The following is a 20,334-nucleotide window of genomic DNA, read 5'->3' on the forward strand; positions in this document are numbered from 1 at the left end:
GTGCCCTGTCAAGCCTGATCCTCAATCTTTACATGGATGGGACCTTGCCACCTCCCTAGGCAACCTGCTGCAGTGTTCCACCACCCTCATAGTAAAGAACAACTTCTAATGTCCAGTCTAAATACGTCCTTCTCTAGCACTAACTACTGCAAAGTTAGGGGAGTTGAGGCCGTTTAGTCTTTCCCCATTGTTTGAAGGCATAACTGCAGCTCAGCCTTAATGGGTGTAACAGAGGTAACACATTATTAAGAATTCAACTTGATACAAGCCTACCCTCAGTACAACAGGGAGGATAGAAGAACACCAGCACTCAGCCTTTGAGAATATGTAACTTTTTTCCCAACTGAACCAAGAATTGAGTATTTATTACTAAATAATGCCCAATAATATAACAGATCTCCATTAAGAGATTTCCCAGAATTGGTTGGGAGGGACCGCTAGAGGTCATCTTGTCACCTGCAGCAGTTTGTGCAGGAGCACATCCAGACAGAATATCAACACGTGAACACAAGGCAAAATGTCACTTTAAGAGTGCAGAAGCCCTGGACCAGCATTCCCTGAGAGGGTGTGGTGACCCTGCCTCAGCAGATGATTGAAACAGATGATGTCCAGAGGTCCCTTCACAGGATGGTAGGGGTCAGAATGGACTTCTGGAGATCACTGAATCCAACCCTCCTGCCAGAGCAGGACCACAGAATCTAGCACAGGTCACGCAGGAACACATTCAGATGGGTCTTCAAAGTCTCCAGAGAAGGAGACTCCACAACCTCTCTGGGAAACCTATTCCAGTGCTTTGCAACCCTTAAAAACTTCTTCCTCATGTTGAGGTGGAACTTGCTGTGCTGTAGTTTACATCCCTTGCCTCTTGTCCTATCACAGGGTGCCAGTGAGCAGAGGCTGTCCCTGTCCCTTCCTGACCCCCAGCCCTCAGATATTTATAGATATTTATTAGATCTCCTCTCAGTCTCCTCCAGACTAAAAAGCTCCCAGACCCTGTAACATCTTCAGTGGGCCTTTGCTGGATTTGCTGGAGAAGCTTTTTGCTATAACCATCCTATTGCAGGCACAGTGCAACCTCAATCCTCTCCTTAAGCCCCTTGACTTCTTTCAGAACCATTTTTCTTCTCTCGGTTATCAGATACAGCTGGAGCCAGCTGCATTAAAAATACACTAGATTAATTTGAAATTATTTCTCCACTATGTTGTGTCAGTTGCTCTTAATACAGCAAAAAGTAAGAATTAGTGTTACAACTTACAACCTTGTGAGATGGTCTGTTTTATCGCTGTTAACGCGTTCCTGTGGTGGTGTGGATTGGGCAGTCACTGACTTCAATGAAAGCTTTAGTGTAAGCAGTAGTGACTAACGACCGTGCAAACTGCTGACAAAGATCTTCAAACTGTGGTAGATTGTCCTCTTCAGCACACAAAACAGAGGGAAGACCCGTTGCGTTACAGAAGACTGCCAGACAGAGAGCATCTGATGGTTTTTGCATTCATCCTGTCTCATCCAGATTACTCAAATAAAACAAGAATTAATGTAGGAGAAGTCAGGACCCGAACGACTCAAAAACCTTCTCATTATCCCTGTAGGAGTAGAGTCATAGAATCAACCAGGTTGGAAGAGACCTCCAAGATCATCCAGTCCAACCTAGCACCCAGCCCTATCCAATCAACTAGACCACGGCACTAAATGCCTCATGCAGTCTTTTCTTGAACACCTCCAGGGACAGTGACTCCACCACCTCCCTGGGCAGCCCATTCCAATGCCAATCACTCTCTCTGGCAAAAACTTCCTCCTAACATCCAGCCCATTCTTCCCCCAGCAAAACCTGAGACAGTGTCCCCTTGTTCTATTGCTGATTGCCTGGGAGAGGAGACCAACCCCCACCTGGCTACAGCCTCCCTTCAGGTAGTTATCGACAGCAATGAGGTCACCCCTGAGCCTCCTCTTCTGCAGGCTAAACAACCCCAGCTCCCTCAGCCTCTCCTCATAGGGTTTGTGTTCCAGGCCTTTCTTTCACCAGCTTCGTCATCCATCTCTGGACATGTTCCAGCACCTCAACATCTTTCTTGAATTGAAAGGGCCCAGAACTGGACACAGTACTCAAGGTGTGAACTGACCAGAGTTGAGTACAAGGGAAGAATTCTCTGCACCTGAGGACAGCACGACAAGAAAACCCACCAAACTTCTTGAAAATAAAATTTAATTTTATGCATTAGAAATATTATCCCCAATAAGTCCACCTTTTTGCAAAGGTGTGGATTTTAAACAACAAAGTTCACATTTTCAGAAAGTTAATAAACAGCTAAATAATTAATTTCAGTACTAGATTCAGATTCTGGTCAACTGAATAAGAAAACAAGGCAATATCAGGTAATCAGGAAGGAAAAAGAGTTTTTTTTTAATACTGTCAGTCAATTTTTGGACCACTGATATGAGTGTAGAACTTAACTTCAGAGTCAAGCTAAAGAGACCAAGTGTTACGAAATCAGCACGGTGATCTTCAACAGCTCCACAGATGCCTAGCAGTATTTTACTGACTTCTGTACTGTATTCTAAGGTTAAAAGTCAAGCCAACCACCATACAAAAAAAAAAGAAAAGAAATCAACCCGAAACAAAACAAAAACCCCCAAATAATAAATGCTGTTCACTTTTAATTGGGCAAAGCGTGTCCAGTTTCCTGGTACACAGAATAACTCAGCACAGTAAAGAAGCCTTCTACTATAATCCAGGAAAATGAAAGAAAACAAGTGTTCACTTTATGGCTCATGCTTTCAAACTGATGATTTCACTGTGCTCACAAGAAGCAGGTTTGCACCTGGATCGGTTTTGTGTTTTGGACTAGGATGCCATTTTACGGATCATGTAGTTGAGAATGCCGCCGTTGTAGAAGTAAGTCAGCTCCACGTCAGTGTCAAACCTCATGATGGCCTCAAAGCTTTTCCCAGTATCCAGCTGTTGGGGTCAAACAAAAGTCATTCAAGCAGCAGAACCTTCCATGTGTTACAGCATAGTAAAAGAAGGACTATGATGATAGTTTTGCCAGCTTAAATTGTGACAGAAAGCTGAAGTGAGCAGGCATTGCACATCAGTGTTCTCCCCACCCTAGACAACAGCCAGCTGCTGAAGAGGAAAAGTGGTTTAGAGCAATAATAACCACAGCATAAGAGTCTCCAGGCATTGCACTTGCTGCCTCGTTTAGATTTACGGCTGTTATGTGCCTGAAGGCATGAAAGGTGACCATCTTTTCAAGCAGTTATGTTCATTACTGATCTTGTTCTGGCTTGGGTACAATAGGAATGCTAATTTCATTAGCTTTCTTTGAGGCTTAGCACTTGGAAGTCATAAGAGCACAAAGACCAGGGCATGAGGTGAAAAAAACATTGTTTTACTGAAGAGGACCATGCACAGTGTGTATCTGTGACTGAAAGCTTAACCGTCAGTTAATGAAGCACATGTAAACAAGTACTGCTAGGAACTAATGCAAGCAGAGCACCTGTGTTCAAAGAACATGCAACAAACACACTGTTTGCTAACTTCAGTGAAAAAAAAATCAGTTTTTTGAAGCAGATGCTATTAGGTTAAGTAAGTCTGGTTTACACAGATGTTCGAGTCAAGAATTAACTACAATTTTATCATAAATGCTGGTATTTTTTTCAAAAAAGGGCATGGGTTGGCAGGCAAAGCCAGACAAAAAGCAGGGCTTGAATGTTAATGAGATTTTATGTTGAGTAAGCTTAGCTTTCACTTTGAGTGCTGCAGTGTAAAACGTTCTGTAAGTTCAGTTGTCATAAATGAGATTAAATAGTCTTAGTTAATATTTACAGTCTGCTTTTTCTTATGATTCAAATATTTAACAGAGACCAAAAAAGAAAATATTTATGGTGGACTCAAAGACTGGTTTAAAATACAGGACTGCTCTGTGTTACACAGAACAATTTTGGCATGCTGCTTTTAGATCCCACCACAGCAAATTCTTATTAGAATGATGTTTCCATCCCATTTCACCATCTCAGTTCTCATTCCTTAACCAAGTGAGAGAAGCTTACTGAACACGGTTTGAAGAGACAGTTAACTTTGACTGCAGATGACAGAGAACCAGGAAATTCAGCCCTTAGGCGTGTCCTACCTTAATCTGGATGTTCATCTGTGGCTTCAGTTTCTCAGGAATAATAATTGTGTAACGCTCCTGTCCAGTGAGGCCTAAAGTCCCTGCATCCTCCCCAGGTAGGTACTGCAGAGGAATCACTCCCATCCCTACTAGGTTGCTTCGATGAATTCTTTCATAGCTTTCAGCAAGTACAGCCCTGACACCCTGGAAAATACACAAAAGGGAAACTATTTAATCTTTATGGCTCAGGACAGTCTTCCTGTGTTCACAGGAGGGAAACTGGTATGCTGGTGGACCCCTCCACTTTATTTACCAGATACTGGTGGAGTCAGCAAGTCTGTCTGAGAGCAGACTGTCCACGATGACTTGTTAAATTTCAAACATCTTTGAAAGAAGTCCGACTGTCAAAAAAATATATACACTTTTTCACACAGAATCACCAAATGTTTTAGGTTGGAAGGGACCTTTAAAGGTCATCTAGTTCAACCCACCTGCAGTCATCAGGGCCATCTGCAATTAGAGCAGACTGCTCAGAGGCCCACTGGACCTCAACTGGAATGTTGCCAGAGACGGGGGCATCTACCACCTCTCTGGGCAACCTGGGCCAGGGTCTCACCACACTCAGCATAAAACATTTCCCTTTTGTATCTAGTCCAAATCTCCCTCTTTTAGCTTAAAACCATCACTCCAGTCCTATCATAATGGGCCCTACTGAAAAAGTCTGTCCCCATCTTTCTTATAGGCCCTTTAAACACTGGAAGGCCACAGGAAGGTCTTCCAGAACCTTCTCTTCTCCAGGGTGAACAACCCCAACTCTCTCAGCCTGGCCTCACAGCAGAGGCCTTCCAGCCCTCCTAGCATTGCTGTGGTCACATCTGGCCCTGCTCCAACACATCCCCATCTCTGACATGCTGAGGATTCCTGAGCTGGGTGCAGGACTCTAGATGAAGTCTCACCAGCATGGAGAAGAGATGACTACTTTAAGGTGATTCATCCAGAGCATCACTAGTCATTTCCATATCTCTAATTCAGTGTCGCCCTCCACATTACTAGCTCCAAGAGTCAGTTGAATTAATTTCTAAATATCTGCTTGCTAATATTGTTAAGACAAAAAAAATCACGACTGGTAAAAAAAACCACAACCAACCCAAACTCAGACGAATGTAACCTTAAACACCAACCCTTAAACACCAACTCTCCTGGAACTTTGTTTAATAATAAATACACTATTGCCTTCCCAAACTCCACAATAAGGTGGCTTGAATCACATTTCAGGCTGGTAAATAGTGTAGGACAGGACAGACAATGTTAAGCACCACTCCAATCTCTACGCTAAATTCTATTTTCACTCATCTTATACTTTCTATCTTCCTTGCTAAGTAAGCTAAGCTGAAGGAGGCAGTTGAAAGCAGACTCAAGGTTTATTGTATTAGGGGAAAAAGAAGTAAAGAAAGTAGCACTCCTGATGCAGTCTTGGGAATTTCTATCTGAAGATCAGTCAAGATTTCCACTTTGAACAGGATTTATTAGTATTTAAATAGCTTTTGTAACTCCACCATGGCTGCTGGGAGGCAGCAGAGATTTCAAAATAACTCCTGCTACTAAGAGAATGAGCTAATCAGGATGCTTGGTCATAAAAAGCATCCTGACAAAGCAGTACACTTCCAAGTACTGTCCTCGTTTACTGTGCTCACTTACCAAGAGGAATGGTCCTTTTGCAGCCCAGTCTCTGGAACTTCCTGCACCATACTCCTTCCCAGCCAGCACAATCAGAGGATGTCCAGCCTGCTTGTACCTTTCTGCAGCGTCAAACACGTCCAGCTGCAATGGAAATGCCAAACACTTCATCCTGTTTTGGGGAGTAGTAGCACGGATCCAAAGAAACAAGGAAAAAGTGTCCCCACACTTTCTGTCCAGCAATACTTTAGGGATATAACCACAAAGTTCTTTGTGGCTTCTAGCCTGCTCTCACTCCCAACACAAATCTGCACTATAACTACCACTTCTACAGTACCTGTCAGCTCCTGTCACCTCATTAACTTCCCTTAGAAGGCACTTAAGTTAATGACCTAAGTTGTGAGAAGGAAAGGCACTACCAACCCACTCTCAGAGCAGCATGTGTACTTACAGTTTCCCCAGAAGGGAAATGGATTGTCTGAGGCCCTTGTTTGTCAATGAATTTGTTCACCAAGCGAATGTTTGCAAATGTTCCCCTGGCCATGACTGCATCATTCCCTCTGCGGGAGCCGTAAGAGTTGAATTCCCGGGGAGTCAAGCTATTCAGGGAAAAGAAAACAAAGAAGAGAAAAAAGAAAAATGAAAATGTTTATAGACCTAAACCAGTCTGCTTTGAAAAGCAGAAAGCAATGAACTAATGTTTCTGAGACAGCTCTGTACACATCATGGTATTGGCAGCCAGCTTGCTGATACTTCTACTTTTTAAGATGATATGAAGGGGAAAGAAATAATCCAGAACTTGGTCCCAGAAAGCAGCTTCCACAGTATTCTTCCTACTTACTCTAGAAAACAGTATCTGATAGTGATGCAAGGAGAGACACAAAAATGATCAAGAGGTTGGAGAACCACTGCTATGAAGACAGGCTGAGGGAGCTGGGGTTGTTCAGCCTGGAGAAAAGGAGGCTTTGGGGACACCCTGAAGGGGGCTTGCAAGAAGGATGTAGAGAGACTGTTTGCAGAGGCCTGTGGTGACAGGACAAGGGGCAAAGGCTTCAAACTAAAGAAGAGGAGACTTAGATTGTATGCTGGGAATAGGTTCTTTACTATGAGGGTGGTGGAACACTGGAACAGGTTGCCCAGGGAGGTGTTTGAGGCCCCATCCCTGGCGATATTCAAAGTGAGGCTTGGCAGGGCTCTGGGCAACGTGATCTATAGGGGAGGATGCCCCTGCTGACTGCAGAGGGGATTCGAATAGATGACATGTGGAGGTCCTTTCCAAACCAGAGATTTCTATTACTCTAAGGGTATAGTTCATCTTAGGTCAGAAGACACAATACAATTCTTAACCGCTACTAAAAATCCTCTTCATTTATTTTACCACTGTCATGTGGTACATCACACCACTTTGCTGAACAGCTAAAAGGCAAAGAGAGAGCCCCTGGAGCAGAAGTGTAGCATAAATAGCTCATTTGCAAACAGAGATAGGGGAATGAGGGGACGCTCTAGCCTAACCAGCAAACAAAAACTGCTGGAATGTGACAGAAAAATGGACTGTTTGCATTGGGCTACATCCAAACAGCGGCTCTGACATGCAACATCTGTTCTGTAATGTGTGCAGGACTACTTAGGTTTTAAAGTGACTGACAGCAGAGGGAGAAAGAGTCCAGAGTTTTTCACTAGATTACACTGTTTTAATCAATTCCTCTCCAGAACTACTAGGTTCAGCGATTTGGTTTTTTGTTTGGTTTTTTTTCATAAGGTCAGTGCTGTTCCTTACAACACCACTCAAGCTGTAGGAAGTGCTAAACCAGAGGATAAAAGTATTACATTATCTGTGAAGACTGAAAAAGTCAACTCGGCAAGTTCTAGTCTTGCTGGATACAGAGTGACAGGCTGGCTATAGAAAAAGACCAACATTTTACAGCACCTACTACTACAAGCACAATAGCTTTTGCCAGCCATTTCCAGCTGCACTGAAACCTAAGCTTCTGAATCTTCTGCACCTCCTGATAGCCTAGATCTGTGAAACAGTTGCAGAACCTAGAAGAAGTGAGTACAAAACCAGTTGTTGGCATTAAGAACCATGACATTTTGCTCTGGCAGGGAGACAAATCTCAACTCCCTTATTTATGAATGGTCTCAGTGCAAAAACTAGTCTTGGTGTTACCCTCTTGCCCTCTCTCTGCACAAAGGTCTTTAGCTCTCCAGTGAAATAGATGCGCACACTCTGTGCAAGCTCTTACACTTGGTGAGAGCTGCTGAAACATCAGAGGAAAAAATACTTTTCATTCTTCTCTTGTATATTCTCCAGGCATCCATTACAGAGTAGAAAGAGCAGACACATCTGCCTGTAACACAGTCCAGTAGCTGTGGCTCACTCCTCTTCCCAAATTACAATAAGAAGTAGAACTTACCCTCTGCTGGTCAAATACCGGGCTGCAGGACTATTTCTTGCTATATTCCCAGCTGGAGATATGTGGTCAGTTGTCACAGAATCCCCAAAATTCAACAAGACATAAGCATCTTCTATTGTTTTGGGGGTCTGAAGAGCCAGAGTCTAAACCATCACAAACACAAGTAAAACATTAAAATATGGCAGAGAATTCCCTTACCTTTCTCAAAAGTGCAAACTGCAAAATAAAGTCTCCATTTTCTTATGTGTTAGAAGGAAAAATACTCAAATCTATCAGAAATGTTTATGCTCTCAAACAAAATACAATATCCTGCTTGTCTGTCATCAAGTTCATGGAAGAAGAAAATACATGAGACAAAAAAAAATCATTTGAGGATTCCTGTGGTACATATATGAACACAGATAAAAATCCAAGGTTCACAGGCATCTGCATGAGTTGAAATCTGCATTTTCTTTTAAATTGCATTGGAACAGCACTGAACAGTGAAATATTTGGTGCAAAATGCAGGCAGGCAGGATTGTGGGGTATATTTCCTGTCATTTTCCCTTACTTGCTTTGTGACTGCTTAGAAGTGTTTCCGCTTAAAAGAAAAATGAGGCTTTGCAACAGCCCTGAAGTGGCAGGGAACCCATTTGATTTTCAGGTGCACTCATGCCTTTGTACTAAAATAAACACAGCAGTGTAACTCCACCACTTAAGAACCAGGGCCTTCACAGGTTATGATGGGTGCTCCCACAACACTTGGAGTGGCTTTTCTTCACCTTCAACATTAGTCAAAGTCACAACACTGGCTGGACTCAAAGGGGAAATGTGCACATACCAGACCATCAAAGAATGGTGGTGACTTAATGTAAGTTGACTTGGGATTCCAAGTGTAGAGTTTATCCGAAGGAGCATCTAAGGCATTCCAAGCTTTGTTTACTGTCTGAAAAACACATAAACACATCCCACTAATTTCAGATGCAATAGAATGACAATAGAAGGACTTCAGGTTCCAGGTAAAATGACAACCTTGACTTAAACAAAAGCCTTGTGCATGTCTTACAGCACTTCAGGAAAAATCTTACAATACACATTAACTAAGGGTTGTTTATTTTCAGTGATTCTGTTGAAAGAGAAAAATCCTCACTTTATTACAAAAGAGCTGCTCATCCTGTTTTCTGACAAAATCTGCATTACAGAATCACAGAATTCCTTTGGTTGGAAACAACCACTTGAAGTTCAGTCACTGACCTAACACCACTGTGGACACAGATCACACTTTATAATTCTCAGGTGTATTTATCAGTAATTTTACGATACTTTCCTAGCATGTAGAACATTTTATTTTAACATCTAAAAAGGCCTGGAGGAAGACATCACCAAGAACAAGCTTTTAATGTTGTAAATGCTACTTATAAAAGCAAATTACTTTTATGTCAGTTAACAAAACCCAAACATCTGTGAAGCTAGAATGTCTCAGTTTCTAATATCCACCTGGGATGACTCTTTAAAACATCATCTAAATGTAGCATTAAAAAAAATCATTGAAGTGCATTTCAGGACATGAACTGATTCATTAACCTGGAGCCATTTTAAAAAAAATCAAACAACTCCTTTGAATACTAATCAGAAATGGAACAGCAGCAACAGATGAAAAATTTAGTTTCTTTACCAAGATAAGCTTATTTAGTACCTCAGAACAGCATAGGACATCAATCACACAACTGTCCAGGGGCTAACTCACCTCTATTTTTTGGTAGACTTCCTTGAACATCCCAGGAATAACAAACTGACGCTCGACAGCCTGAATCTCATTTCTGGTGGGCCAGATATCTTTCAGGAAAATCTTCTTCCCTGAAGCATTTATTCCTGTATACAATGGCATTGTTATATTTGTTGCATAAAACCTTTCATTAAGGAATTCCAGAATAATTTATGTAGAAATTTAGGTTGGAAAGGAGCTTTGGGAGCTGTCTAGCTGAACTACCTACTCAAAGGAAGTCTACTAGGTCAGATAGCTCACATGAGACTGTCACCTAGATACAACCAAATAGATGCTCCTGTGGAATTAGAAGGCTGAGAGCCCTGGGGCTGTTCAGTCTGGAGAAGACAAGACTGAGAGGGGATCTAATAAATGCATATAAATATGTAAGGGCTAGGGGTCAGGAAGGAAGGGATAGGGACAGCCTCTGCTCAATTGTTCTCTGTGAAAGGACAAGGCACAGGAAGTTTCACCTCAAGATGAGGTGCACTGAAACAGGCTCTCCAAAAACGTTGTGGAGTCTCCTTCTCTGAAAGCTTTCAAGACCTCTCTGGATGTGTTCCTGTGTAACCTGAGCCAGATTCTACAGTCTTGCTCTGGCAGGGGGTTGGACTCAAAGACCTCCAGAGGTCCTTTCCAACTCCTAACATTCTGTGAGCCATCAAGACTCCTTGATGATCTGTATCCCATTAGGCATTCAATCATTTGAAGCAGCTCCCTGGATAAAAGCTTTGAAGAGCTTAATTCCAACCAGTTCAGTTAATAAGCTGTGAAAAGAAGCATCCCTTCCCTTTGGCTGACTTACCCAAAGGCTCTTTCTCAAAGTCAATGCGGACAGTCCCTGCAATTGCATAAGCTATGACCAGTGGTGGGGAGGCAAGGTAATTGGCACGGGTGTTGGGATGGACACGTCCTTCAAAGTTTCTATTGCCAGACAAAACACCCACTGCCACAAGGTCTCCCTGTAAGACAGAAGTTTGAGACAATGGTAGCCAAGTTGTTTCCAGGCTCCATACACCTAGCAGGTAAGCAAGGCTGCCTCATGCTGCAACATATATGACTGGACAGTCAGAGAACTGTCACATTACAGACAATGAGCCAATAGTGTGCCCAGGTGACCAGGAGAGCCAGTGGCATCCTGGCCTGCATCAGGAATGGTGTGGTCAGCAGGAGCAGGGAGGTCATTCTGCCCCTGTACTCTGCACTGGTTAGACCACACCTTGAGTCCTATGTTCAGTTTTGGGCCCCCAGTTTAGGAGGGACATTGAGATGCTTGAGCGTGTCCAGAGAAGGGCGACGAGGCTGGTGAGGGACCTTGAGCACAGGCCCTATGAGGAGAGGCTGAGGGAGCTGGGATTGGTTAGCCTGGAAAAGAGGAGGCTCAGGGGTGACCTTATTGCTGTCTACAACTACCTGAGGGGAGGCTGTAGCCAGGAGGAAGTTGCTCTCTTCTCTCAGGTGGCCAGCACTAGAACAAGAGGACACAGCCTCAAGCTACGCCAGGGGAAATTTAGGCTGGAGGTGAGGAGAAAGTTCTTCACTGAGAGAGTCATTGGACACTGGAATGGGCTGCCCGGGGAGGTGGTGGAGTCGCCGTCCCTGGAGCTGTTCAAGGCAAGATTGGACGTGGCAGTTGGTGCCATGGTCTAGCCTTGAGCTCTGTGGTAAAGGGTTGGACTTGATGATCTGTGAGGTCTCTTCCAACCTTGGTGATACTGTGATACAATCCCCAAGGATTTACCACAGGAAAGAGTTCAGACTTAATTTACTTTGGACACAGCGGAGGAGAATTACTGCACAGCATAACACAGCTGAGAACAGCACACAATGAAGAAGAGCTTACCTAAATAAGCTTTTGTTAAGAGGAAAAGCTGAATACCTGTGTAATGGCCTTGACAACAGGCTCTGGCAGGGGTCCACTGTTGCCAATACATGTCATACAGCCATAACCCACCACATCAAACCTAGACAGAGCACAGATGTCAACAGTGAGCAAAAGGATGGTCTGGAACAAGATAATTCAACTCCTCAGCAGCTGGTTAGGTTTACTTTCAGAAGATGAACCGTTTTAACAAAAGAATTACTTCTAAAATCAGTGGTTTTGAGAACGCTCCATTTTTATCCTTGCAAAGACTGTCCATGTACAGAGAACAAAAATCTGGGAAATGTGTTACCTAGCAAGACGAACAACAACATAGTGTTGTTTATGCTATTTAAAAACCATTATTCTTGAAAATAATGCATTTTTCTGCAGGCCTTCTCCCTCCCTGCCACATCTTTTAAGCTGTAGAAGGAAAGAGTTATTTTCTTGCATTAACAGCAGTCAATGCTTTTAGTATAGCAACCAAAGAACAAGAGTAAGAAAAGAACTCTTACCCCAGTTGGGATAGGTAAGTCATAACTCCACTCTCCCGCAAATAATAAGTGACAACCCCACTTCCTGGAGACAGGCTAGTTTTAATGTATGGCCTCACTGTCAAACCAGCTTCCACAGCTTTCTTAGCAAGCAGTCCTGAAAAATGCAAAGGAATAGTTGCAGTTTTTCCTGGAAGTGGGGTGGAATGGTGGATCAACAAGTTAACAGAAGTATTATTAAATAACTAGAAGGCAGAAAAGGCTCCATTTCCATCAGTGTAGTGAGACAACAAGCACCAATCCCACAATAACCAGATAGAGCTTGAGTGGTCTGCTGTGCTGCAGGTCCAAGTTTGCACTTGCTGCTCCCCTGGAAAGCCGATGGAAGTTGCACTCAACAAGATGCACTCACACTGGGGTAACACAGACACTCAAAATTCCGAATGCTGCTGTCTCAGAAGAAATGCAAGGAAGCATTGTTAGCTTCTCACTTACGGTGATCTGGTGCCACACTGCTGAAACAACTGCCAACATGTGACTTTCTGCCCTCAGAAGAGGATGTCTACGAGAGCACCAATTCTGGCCAGCCCTCTTCACAAACAAGCTGTTTCACAGTATACGCCTTGCTGCCTGTGCTGTTTTCATAGAATCACAGAATGCATTGAGTTGAAAAGGACCTTTAAAGGCTAACTCCAACCTACTCCTGCATTGAGCAGAGTAATTCCCTACTAGATTATGCCACTCAGAGCCCCATTGAGCTTGACCTTGAATGTCTTCAGGGATGAAGCCCCCACCACCTCCCTGGGCACGCCTGGATTTGTAACATGCACAGAGGCATTTCAGTGAAAACCAAACATATTTACCATGAATTTCTTCCCTTTAAATGATTTGTCCAGCACAGATGGATGCTCAGAAAACGAGTCTCCTCCAATCCTTTCCAAAGATGGACATAAAAGCAGCAGCAGCTATGCAAAATCTACAAAACTTCATGTTCCCATGCCTCATTCTTTCCTTTACATATCCACTCAGGTAAGAAAATATATATCAGTCCTGTTTTGATTAAACATGACCTCCAACAGGAAGATGTCTTCAGTATGTTGGGTTTTTTTGCCAGCTGTTTGACAGCTGTATTAAGACCTGACCTAGAGACCTCCACTTTTAAATGTGGTGTGAAAAGGCCTACATCAATAGATCTGGAGGCCTAAAGGCAGATTTGTCAGTCAAAAGACAAGAGTTCAATTCCTGAAAGTGCTGAGGCTCCCCAGCTGGCAGAGGAAGCTATAGAAACTTGACCTCTTGGATAACTCTGAAAATGTGACCACGAATAAATGATCATTCTAGAATCCTTAGAGTCTGACGGTCTGTTTAAAAGCCGGGTGTTTTTTCTGGGGGGGAGGTCGTTCTTTGGTCCTTTTTTTTTTGTCTTCCTGCCAAAACCATGTCTAAAAAGAATGCAAAGTAAAACTGGCAAGGAAATGCCAGAACATAAATTGCTTTGAGCAACCTTAATCCAACATCTTTGCAAATTAAGGTTAGGCTGCGAAGGCTACCACTGCATGAATCCACTACGCCCACAGACACACAGTCCCTGCACATCATTTAGTGCACAAGATAGACAGTGGTAATTTGCCACAACTATTCACATTTTGGCTTAGTACTTAAAGTGAGAACACAGTATGGTTTATTTGCTTTCATTTCAAACCTTACTCTGAAAGCCAAATTATCCTCTTTGTTTCTAGTGGGTATCCCAGAAGTTCTCAACACTGTAGTTGTACAACTGGGGACTGACAGAATGACTTTTTTCCTCTTTGTTGAAGTCAAAGCATGAGCATCACTGTATGGAAAGGTAGCAAAGGTAAGAGTAACCACGAAACCTAAGTGCATGTACTGAGATTCTCAGGACTATGTTCTTCAGCGTGCTGTATATTAAGGAGTAGTGAACATATTCAAAGTACCAACACTGCCTGTATCTGCAGAGTGTTCTACACTTGAAACTTAAAAAGTTGTTAAGCCAAGTAGGTGTGTCCAGCAGTTGAAGGGAGGCTTTTCTTCCTCTTTACTCAGCCCTAGTCAGACCACATGTGGAATATTGTATATAGTTTCCTGCTCCAGAGGGACAGGGAATTTCTGGAGTGAGTTCAATGGAGAGCTACAAGGACTGGAGCATCTCTCTTATGAGGACAGACTGAAAGGTCGGGGGCTGTTTAGCCTGGAAAAAAGAAGGCTGAGAGGGGACCTTATCAGTGTCCACAAATATCTGAAGGGTGGCTGTCAGCAGGATGGAATCAGTCTTTTTTCAGTGATACCCAGTGAGAGGATGAAGGGCAATGGATCAATCACAGGAAATTCCATCTCTGCATGAGAAAAAACTTTTTTTTATTGTAAGAGTGATGGAGCACTGGAACAGGTTGCCCAGAGAGGTTGTGGAGTCTCCTTCTCTAAAGACCTTCTAAACCTGCCTGGACACATTCCTGTGTGACCTGCCCTAAGAAATCCTGCTTTGCAAGGGGGTAAGAGTCAATCATCTCCAGCATTCTATGATTTTATGATTCTCGTTGCCACAGAGAAAGTTAAAACTGCATGGCTTTAGCCAGGGAGACGAACACCTAAGCAGGTGACACAACTGAGGGTTACACCCAACTAGAACAAAGGGAAAAGGACAGAATGAAGGTAGTCTGTCTGCAGGAAACCTACTACTTGATCCTTGGAAGAAATAAATACTCCTCTGTTTCTGTGTTTACAATCAGGTTGAGACCTGAGAAAGAAGTATGTTGATTTGGCTGTACTGCCAAGAGCAAATGAAATAGGAGACTGTTCAAATATGGATAAGAAATTGAGCAGGTCTCTCCTCTATTTCCCTTTCTATTCTACATCCTAGTTTAAGATAGACTTTCTTGCTAGGAATTCAAAGACCCTTTGTGGCTGGAAAGTACCAGAGTACCCAAAGAAAGACAGTAGCCCAGGAACAGGTGACAAATACCAGATCAACAAGCTAAACACAAAGAGATCACTATCAGAAGCTGCCCACAAGCCAAGATCTTCCCATCAGCACTCAGGAACAAAATAGATAAATTAAGTGACATCAAACAGTAAGTAATCCTCTGTGGTCAAGTGCTCTTGCATTGCCTACTGCTCATCCCTTCCAGCCTTTATAGAAAATAAGCTTGCAGCCCACAAAGAGCCTGACAGGCCAGGAAGCCCTAATGCAATGACGAAATTAGTGACAATGTCTATGTCTCTGTTTGCAAAAATAAAGAATTATCTAAGCACACAGTCAAAAACCTGGCAAAGAGGGCTGAACTAGGCTAGTACACTCTCAGCTGTTTGAGTTGACTCTCTTTGTGAATACGAAGAATACACACTTGAAATGAGAAATTTTCTGGGCAGATTAGCCAGATTACAAATTAACAGCCTCCTGATACAAAATTCAAGTCCACCAAATCAGACTGTTTTGTAGCATGAATGGGGATAAGCCCACTTCCAACCATTTCTTGGATATAGTTAAGAAGTAAATGGCAATGCTCTCAAGGATGGCAATCCCTGAGAACATATTTTTCCTCCTCTACTCACTCTTGACATGCCCTCACTCTTGCTTTAACAACTTGATACATCTCTACCTATGTGTTTTGTACTTTCTACCAGATTAGAGCAGCTTCAGACTTGAACCCACAGACCGTTCTCCACCATCCTTCTTCCTGTGGCTCTGCCTTTTGATAGCCTCTTCTCACTTCTACGTAACAGCTTCTGTGATGAACAACTGTCAGAGGTGCTGGTTAATTCAGTTCTTACTCCCCAGAGAAGACAGTGCAGGAAAAATACCTTTTCTTTAACCCATGTTTCTAGATATCAGAATTCCATCTGCTATCCCTTAAGGTCTAAGCCCAGTTTTAGCAGTCCAAATTACCACACCAGTGTTGTGCACATAGAATTACATTAATGTTATTCTTTAGGACACACAGATGGAGTTACAGAGAAACTACTGATATGGGGAAAAGGGATAGAGAACATATAGAGTGTAGGAAGCTAGTTAAATCATTAACTGCATGAGCACTGATATAAAACATCATCAATCAGATAAATACAAAGGAAGTGGGTTAAGCTTGAGAGGGTCTTGAAACACTCTCATGGAGAAGAAGAACACTGTATTCAAAGATGAGAACATTGGAGACTCTAGCCAAGAATGTGACCCACAGCCGATGCCAGGTAGTAACTCCACCTACTCCCAGAACTAATTGTAATAACCCTACCCCTGTAATGAATATGTATGATTTTGTAGCATAAACATTTCAACTAAACGAGGTGAAGGTGTGCAAGGGCTTCAGAGGATGACCTCCCCTTGTCACCCAGCACTGCTTAAACATATCTTAGCTGATAACACTTTGCGTGTTGTGAGGTTTTCTCTCCAAAAATCAACTACTTTAAGTAAAAATAAACTCACCTGCTCCCAACATGACTGAGGGGTTACTGGTGTTTGTGCAGCTTGTAATGGCAGCAATCACTACTGAACCATGAGAGAGCTCGAAGTCATGGCCCTCAAAATTAAATTTTACTCTGCTGTTATGATGGTCGGGGGCAATTTGGAATCCTTTGAATCCTTGCTGTAAGAGGATAGAGTAAGAATCAAAAGGATGTGGTTAATGTAAGTATTTTGACTGGATATTAGTATAGGCTGGGAATTTCACACATAAGAAGCATCTGTCAGGCACATCTGTTCTTCCAGTTTCAGGTCTAGTGATGAAGACTTCAACCTCTGGTCAGTCAAACCGGCAGACAAAAATTATTTTTCTGGGGTCTATTTTGGCCTCTGTTCACTGGCAGCAAAACATATTTGTGCTTTCTTCCTGCATTAATATATCCTTCTTCAGATTGCTCAGACACTTCTTCCATATGCTCCAGATTCCTGACCACATAGTCTTTTTACACAGTCCAGTCTTGAAATTTTAACTGTAACACCTAAGACTTTTAAGCCACATCAAACAGCTCAAACTTACAATCAGACCTAGCCTGAAAGAAGGCACCATGAAAACAATATACTTAGAAATCTGAAAGTGTAAGGTCATTTAATGGAGTTTGAAATATGTAACAAAACAAGAATTATTTGGGTTTTTTGATTTACATCATTAGAGTTCTGCACTGCCTTCAGCAAAGACTGCTACTCTTTCAAGTAAAGATTCAGGCTGATTTTGGAAACTTAAGTACTGTGTCCAGTTCTGGGCCCCTCAATTCAAGAAAGATGTTGAGGTGCTGGAACGTGTCCAGAGAAGGGCGACAAAGCTGGTGAGAGGCCTGGAACACAAACCCTATGAGGAGAGGCTGAGGGAGCTGGGCTTGTTTAGCCTGGAGAAGAGGAGGCTCAGGGGTGACCTCATTGCTGTCTACAGCTCCCTGAAGGGAGGTTGTAGCCAGGTGGGGGTTGGCTTCTTCTATCAGGCAAACAACAATAAAACAAGGAGACACAGTCTCAAGTTGTGCCAGAGAAAGTATAGGCTGGATGTTAGGAGGAAGTTCTTGCCAGAGAGAGTGATTGGCATTGGAATGGGCTGCCCAGGGAGGTGGTGGAGGCACTGTCCCTGGAGGTGTTCAAGAAAAGACTGGATGAGGCACTTGGTGCCATGGTCTAGTTGACTGGCTAGGGGATAGGTTGGACTGGATGATCTTGGAAGTCTCTTCCAACCTGGTTGATTCTATGAGCATATTAGTTCAAATTAAAATCTTGCCTTTTTTCCAGCGAACATTTTTGACTGTATGATGGAGAGAGATGTTGTTTGTTTGTTTTTTTTCTGCCCCTTACCACCACCATGAATCGCTGAGAGACATGCAGATATGATCTGCTGAACAAATTCAATACTGAACACAGAACTGTCTTGTGGAGCTTGGGGCATAACCTGCCTGAAAAGCTCAAGAGCCAGGTAGCAGCTACTTAGTGCCCTCTACTAACAGCACTGATTATGGCTCTTCAGAATCCCCTACTGTCTGTCAAAATCATGTTAGCCCTACGCAGATCTAAAAGTCAGAAACGACTGCTGCTTCAATAGGACATGAACACCTTCGATAGGTAAATAAACACTCAAGTTAATCCCAAAATGTAGCTCCTGAAAGCTAGACAATTTTCAGAGTCAGGCATTAGTTTGTATGCCCAAATATTCCAAATCCTTACCTTGGCTCCCAGACAAGTCTCAAAGTCGTTCTTCATATCTGAAACAGCAACTTTGTCCTGAGGTCTTTTTGGTCCACTGCAGCAAGGCACAACGGTACAAAGATCCAATTCAACAACCTATGCAGTAAGGGAAACAGAGTGGTTCAGCACTGCCTGACAGCTTGAAGCCACTTAAGCCACACGTATGCTTCCCTCTGCTGTTGAACCAAGGCTAAATCTACATGTCTTTGTTTCCAAAAATTATCAGACATATGAGAAGGGAAAGATCAGAAGACAAGAAACAGTTCTATTTTTAGACCCTGCCAGCACCGAGGTATGGCTTTCAAAAGTACCTCATTTACTGAAAATCCAGTGTGTGACTACAGAATCTAAACAATGTAGATGCTTTTGAGAATTACATCCTCTTCACAAGCTATCAGCAGAGTCCTCTTCAGAAAACAATGATACAAAGAACTCCTGGTACTGGCACAAACTGGAGCAGACTACTCATCTCAACCTTGGAGAAAACATTCAGTCTTATGAAACAGAGACATGTTTCAACTTTATTTTTATATAGTGCTGCATCTTTCCATATTTATTAAGTTTTTTGAATAGTCATGCAAACCTGAACATAAGTTAAAAGATAAACTCTTACTGTAGAGAAAACTAGGACTACTCTTGAGTTTCCTGGACACAGTAAAATTTTGTTTTCTTGCACAGAAAATGGCTTGTGTGGTCTATGGTTGCCACACAGAGCTTCTAAGTGTCCTGATTCACACAATAAAATAAGCTGCTAAACAGAAAGGTCAAACTGGGAAGAGCATTACACAGTCGACATCCATACTATCTTTATAGCTCTGCTTGAATCTGGACTGAGCTTCTCAAAACTACATTGATCAAACTGCAGAATCTGCAGTAGTTAGAGCTCTTCTGAGAGTCAATCTATACTGATAACTATGCGCACGTTTCATACTTGGAGAGACTTATTCCACTAGGCCATAAGTTAAGTCAGCTGTGTGGACCAAAATAAAGGATAAGGAATCCCTTGATTGTATCTTAACTTCTGTGAAAAAACAGACAATTGTCACATTAAATTAGGACAGGGCATAAGGCAAGGAGCCAGAAGGAGCTTCTAACCTGCGTGAAGTCTGGATCCTGAGAGGAGTTCTTGAAATCTCTTAGCATTCCCACAGCCTCGAGGTACTTTTTTGTGCACATAACTTTCTCCTTATCACGGCCTAAGGTGAGAGACAGCATGAAAAAGTAAGTGTGAATGAAACAGAAGAACTATAAAAAGAGAATGGAAAATCTCAGGCTATTTCACGGCTCATACTGCATACTGCACTGACCTTTTCAGCACAAAGATCACATACTCACTACGAACAAAAAGACTGAGCAGATTTAGTGGCTCTAGCAGAACAAAAACTGCAGGTTCTGGCTTCTGCCATCTGGTCAGGCTAGGTTCAGGCAGGGCTACACAGACAGCTGTGAAACATTTTAAAACTCAGCTCTCCCTAAAATGGACACTAAGAACAAGAAACACTCTGCATAAGCAAGTATGGATAAAAAATGCTTTCAAGCTCAGAGAAGGTTCCACCTGGCTGAACCCCACTGCTGGCTGCACATTATAAACCCAGAGCCCTTGCTTTCGGCTATACATTTAACTCCTGTTCCCATCTCACACTCACCAGTTTGTATCAAATAGCCAATGCTAATATCATCCACTGGGAAAAAGGCAGCTGTTGCTCCATACTCTGGACACATGTTGGCAATGGTGGCTCGGTCAGCAATTGACAGCTGGGCTACACCAGGACCAAAAAACTCCACGAATTTACCCACAACTCCAACTTGGCGAAGGTGCTGTAACAAAAATATGGTGTCTGTGTCACTGCTAA

The 20,334-nt window shown here is 42.8% G+C and overlaps 1 protein-coding gene across 3 annotated transcripts in view; it reads right to left on the reverse strand.

Moving 5' to 3' along the window:
• Nucleotides 1–2,187: 2,187 nt before the first annotated feature.
• Nucleotides 2,188–20,334, reverse strand: part of ACO1 (aconitase 1) — a 39,618-nt gene continuing 21,471 nt past the window's right edge. For 2 of the 3 annotated variants that reach the window (XM_064140003.1, XM_064140004.1), the window contains exons 8-21: nucleotides 20,128–20,299; nucleotides 19,577–19,677; nucleotides 18,461–18,577; nucleotides 16,742–16,901; nucleotides 12,325–12,460; nucleotides 11,828–11,912; nucleotides 10,754–10,910; nucleotides 9,931–10,055; nucleotides 9,025–9,129; nucleotides 8,205–8,347; nucleotides 6,242–6,389; nucleotides 5,812–5,934; nucleotides 4,132–4,317; nucleotides 2,188–2,957 (exon numbers count right to left, since the gene is read on the reverse strand). In XM_064140003.1, coding sequence (XP_063996073.1) covers nucleotides 2,844–2,957; nucleotides 4,132–4,317; nucleotides 5,812–5,934; nucleotides 6,242–6,389; nucleotides 8,205–8,347; nucleotides 9,025–9,129; nucleotides 9,931–10,055; nucleotides 10,754–10,910; nucleotides 11,828–11,912; nucleotides 12,325–12,460; nucleotides 16,742–16,901; nucleotides 18,461–18,577; nucleotides 19,577–19,677; nucleotides 20,128–20,299 — 1,872 coding nt within the window. In that variant the 3' untranslated portion in view covers nucleotides 2,188–2,843. Of the gene's footprint in view, nucleotides 2,958–4,131; nucleotides 4,318–4,403; nucleotides 4,515–5,811; nucleotides 5,935–6,241; nucleotides 6,390–8,204; nucleotides 8,348–9,024; nucleotides 9,130–9,930; nucleotides 10,056–10,753; nucleotides 10,911–11,827; nucleotides 11,913–12,324; nucleotides 12,461–16,741; nucleotides 16,902–18,460; nucleotides 18,578–19,576; nucleotides 19,678–20,127; nucleotides 20,300–20,334 lie in introns of those variants that run through there. The other variant, XM_064140005.1, reaches the window with a different exon arrangement.

This window comes from Pogoniulus pusillus, chromosome Z, assembly GCF_015220805.1.
Source record: "Pogoniulus pusillus isolate bPogPus1 chromosome Z, bPogPus1.pri, whole genome shotgun sequence".
Classification (NCBI taxonomy): Eukaryota; Metazoa; Chordata; class Aves; order Piciformes; family Lybiidae; genus Pogoniulus; species Pogoniulus pusillus.